General features: G+C 39.3%; 1 protein-coding gene across 1 annotated transcript; it reads right to left on the bottom strand.

Annotated features, from left to right (window-relative positions):
• Positions 1-1,700: 1,700 nt before the first annotated feature.
• On the bottom strand, positions 1,701-3,303 carry LOC112148604 (nuclear factor 7, ovary-like). The gene has a single exon (XM_024275845.2). It carries the CDS (start codon positions 3,141-3,143, stop codon positions 1,725-1,727), a length of 1,419 nt encoding a protein of 472 aa, XP_024131613.1. The 5' UTR covers positions 3,144-3,303; the 3' UTR covers positions 1,701-1,724.
• Between the last annotated feature and the right edge of the window lie 316 nt (positions 3,304-3,619).

The following is a 3,619-nucleotide window of genomic DNA, read 5'->3' as shown; positions in this document are numbered from 1 at the left end:
TAATTCTAAGCCTCCACATCTTTTTGCCGATTTTAGAGTTTTAAGGCTGATTCTTGCTGGTTTATTTTTCCAGAGAAAGCTGGTTATATCTGAGTCTAATGTTTTAAACCATTTTAGTGGAGGTTGTGTGGGAATCATGGAGAATAGATAATTCACTTTTGGCAAAATGTTCATTTTAATTGTGGCTACTTTGCCCATAAGTGACAGGGGCAGGCAGGCAGGCTTTTTCAAACAAACTTTTCCTTCATTTTCTGGACTGAAACAAGCAGTAAAAGGTGAACTTTCTCTCTGAACTGATGCTTTATTCAACCTATCGTGACGATCAGCATTTATATCACTTTTCTTTTGTAAGGTAAAGTAATCCATTTTCCTACATGCACTGTTTATGGAGTTGTCTAAAAATTTCCCATTTCTGACTGTCACCAAAGCCACCAAAGAAATCAGATCTGTACTGAAATGAAAACTTTGGTCATTTCCTGCTCGGGCTGCCAGCAGTTAAAAAACTGGACAAGAATAATTCTAAGTTACTTAGTAAACTTATTTTTTTTATCATAAAGGTGCATCTTATTTAGTTGGATTAAAGAAAAACCTCCCACTGTGACTCAGTGGTATAAAGACATTTTCATAACCTTACCAATGGAAAGAATTGGAACCAAATTAAGGAAACACAACCTTTTTTATGGATTTATGGCACCCTTTGCTGGAACATCTACCTAATGATCTGGCTGACACAAAAGGTTCAGGTTTATTGGAATGGCACTCCTCATCTTTGTCTGCTTGATATTACTCTCTTGTAATCATTTCTTAACCTCACTTTCTGTTCTTCAACACGTGTATATAAGGAGACTGTGCGAATCTGAATGTTGGTAATATTACTAATTTAACTTGTCCACAGACTTTCTACCCTTTATTGTATTTTCATTTGTCTTAGCCCAGATCAACGTGTTTTGTCTTGTCTCTTATTTGTCTCGTTTTTTTTTTCTTATGTTGTATCCTCATGCAAATTAGAAAAAAGTTAAATAAACTATGATTTTAAAAAACAGCTGAAATACATTTGGGTTTTTTAGAATAAAACAATAAATTTATATTTTCTAACCTACAAACACAAATTCAGTCATTTATGTAAATTCTTTTAATGTATTTCTATATATTATAGTCATTTATTGTGTCCATTGTAATCTGTAAAATTTGGTATTTTGTCCTAGCATAGAAGGTGTTTGAAAACGTGGCTCAGAAATATGATATAATGAACATTATTGGGACTGCACAGTGGTACAGTGTTCAGCACCTCACAGTTAGAATGCCCTGGTTCAAAACCCAGATGGATATTTTCTGTGCTGAGTTTGTATGTTCTCTCCATCTTCTGCTGATTTCAGGGATGAAAACCTCAAAGCAGAAACTGTCTACAGTTGGAGGAAAATGCAGAACAGAAATCTGGGTTTGATGTTAACAAGATGAAGAAAATATTTCTGACTTGAGAAGAAGAAGACTTGAAAATGTGGAAAAACCTGTTTGTGATTTTAGTTTTTTATTAACAAACATGTCAGATGTAGAAATCACAATGAAAAATATATATTTTAGTTTTAATTGTTGCATAAAAATAGTAAAAACTTTCTGATAGTTAGAGTGAAAAAATCTCATCATCTGGATTGATCAAAGTGTGATGATCATTGTGATGAAAGAAAAGCATCTATATATTATATGACAAAAAGAGTCAAATCATCTCAATCAGTCGGACAGATTTGGAGTTCAGAGGTTTTTGCATCTCCAGATTCTCCAACACTGAATAGTGGGAAAAGTTTCTCAGTGAAAGTGTCTTTGTGAGTGTAGATGTGAGTCATGTCTTCAGGGTTGTAGAAGGACACCTCCCCCCTGTCATAGTCCAGCTGGACTCTGATCTTCTGGAGACTCTTGGTCACAGTGACAGTCTGATCATCACCATTAGTGTATTCTCCATTATCATGTAATAAACACCAAATTCCATCTTCTGGTGAAGCAGAACCCTCTCCCTTCCTGTTAACAGACTCTTTAACCACACCAACGATCCAGACAGGATGATCTCCCACCTCCACCTCCCAGCTGTGTGTCCCTGATCTGAAGCCCTCAGAACCAAAAGCAGAAGGATATTCCATGTTTCTCTCTGGATTGTCAGGAAGCTGCTGAGAGGTTTCTCCTCGTCTCACACTAGTCAGATCATCAGACAGATAAAGCTCATTGTTTGCAGTGTTTGGGTCCAGGAGGACGGGACTGAAGTGGACCTTCTCCTTCATCTTCTCCCAGACTCTGAAGGACAGGTTGCCCACATGTTTGGCCACATCTATCAGAGCTCCTGAGAGCAGCTGTGGGTCTGACAGCGAGCTCTGGGCCCTGGCTCTGCTCTGAGTGTCTTTAGAACTGCTGAGGAACGCCTCCTTGTCTTTCTGCAGCTCTGCTTCAACAGCACTGATACTTTCTGACAGAGAGGACATCTGCTCCTGGATCCTCTTCATCTCTCTGCTCATAGTCATCCTCTTCTGCTCCTCTTCCTCCCTCAGAGCTGCCAGTCTGGACTCCTCTTCCTCCTTCAGGAACTGGTGGAGCTTGTTGAACTCTGCTCTGATCTGTGTCTCTGTGGACAGCAGCTGCTTCTTGGAGTGTTGAATCATCTGATTGTATGTTTCCTCCACTTCTTTGTATTTCATCTTCTTGTCCTGCAGAGACTTTAAGTCAGATTTCAGCTCCTCCTTCAGCTCTCTGACTGCTTCTTCTACAGGAACCACTTTGTGACTATGATGCTGAAAAAAAAACTCACAGAAAGGACAAAACGCTCTCTGATCATCTTTACAGAACAGATTGGATTCTCCTGGATGTTTCCTGCAGACCTCAATGAACTTCTGTTCTCCTGTTTTTGTCTCTGATGATTCAGATTTATGTCTTCCAGCAAAAGAGTCAGCAAGTTCCTTCAGACCAAAGTTCACACGTGGATGATCTTTAGAGGATTTTCTTTGACAGATGGGGCAGTTTTTGTTCTGAGTTATTTTCCAAAACTTCTGCAGACAGCTCGAACAGAAGTTGTGGTTGCAGCTCAGACTTACAGGATCATTGAAAGTCTCTGAACACACGTGACAGTTCAGGTACGATACAAAGAGTGCTCTCTCAGCCATTTCAGTCTAAGGACTCACCAGCTTCTGTCTTGAACTTCAGGATGAAAATATTCCACAAATTGTTGTTTTTCCAGCAGAGATTTAAACATCTTTAATGGCGTCTGAGTTCAGTTCAACAAAGTCAGAATCCCTTCACTTTCTTCAGGAGTTGTTTTCTCAGTCAGCTACTTCACTCCCTCTTAAGCTGAACTTTGGACTACTAAGCAACAGTCCAGTTCTTTTCCTTCTTATCTCAGCAAAGATGCAGGTTGGCTCTGACTCAGGAGGACAATTAATTTTATTGTCCATACCAACATCCATCTGTGTTTTGTGGATCCTCTCTGACTTCAGCCTCATCTGATCCTACTTATGTTCCTCTAAATTCTTGAATGAATTATATTTGACATCTTCGTCCAGCAGCAGTTCTCCTGTTGCTGCTTCCCCTTTCCTTACAGTTACTGTAGTGTTCTATTAAAATGCTGGAATGCAGCCCTTTG

This window comes from Oryzias melastigma, linkage group LG9, assembly GCF_002922805.2.
Source record: "Oryzias melastigma strain HK-1 linkage group LG9, ASM292280v2, whole genome shotgun sequence".
Taxonomy (NCBI): domain Eukaryota; kingdom Metazoa; phylum Chordata; class Actinopteri; order Beloniformes; family Adrianichthyidae; genus Oryzias; species Oryzias melastigma.
The sequence above is the reverse complement of the archived record's forward strand: the minus strand, read 5'-3'. Positions and strand labels throughout refer to the sequence as shown.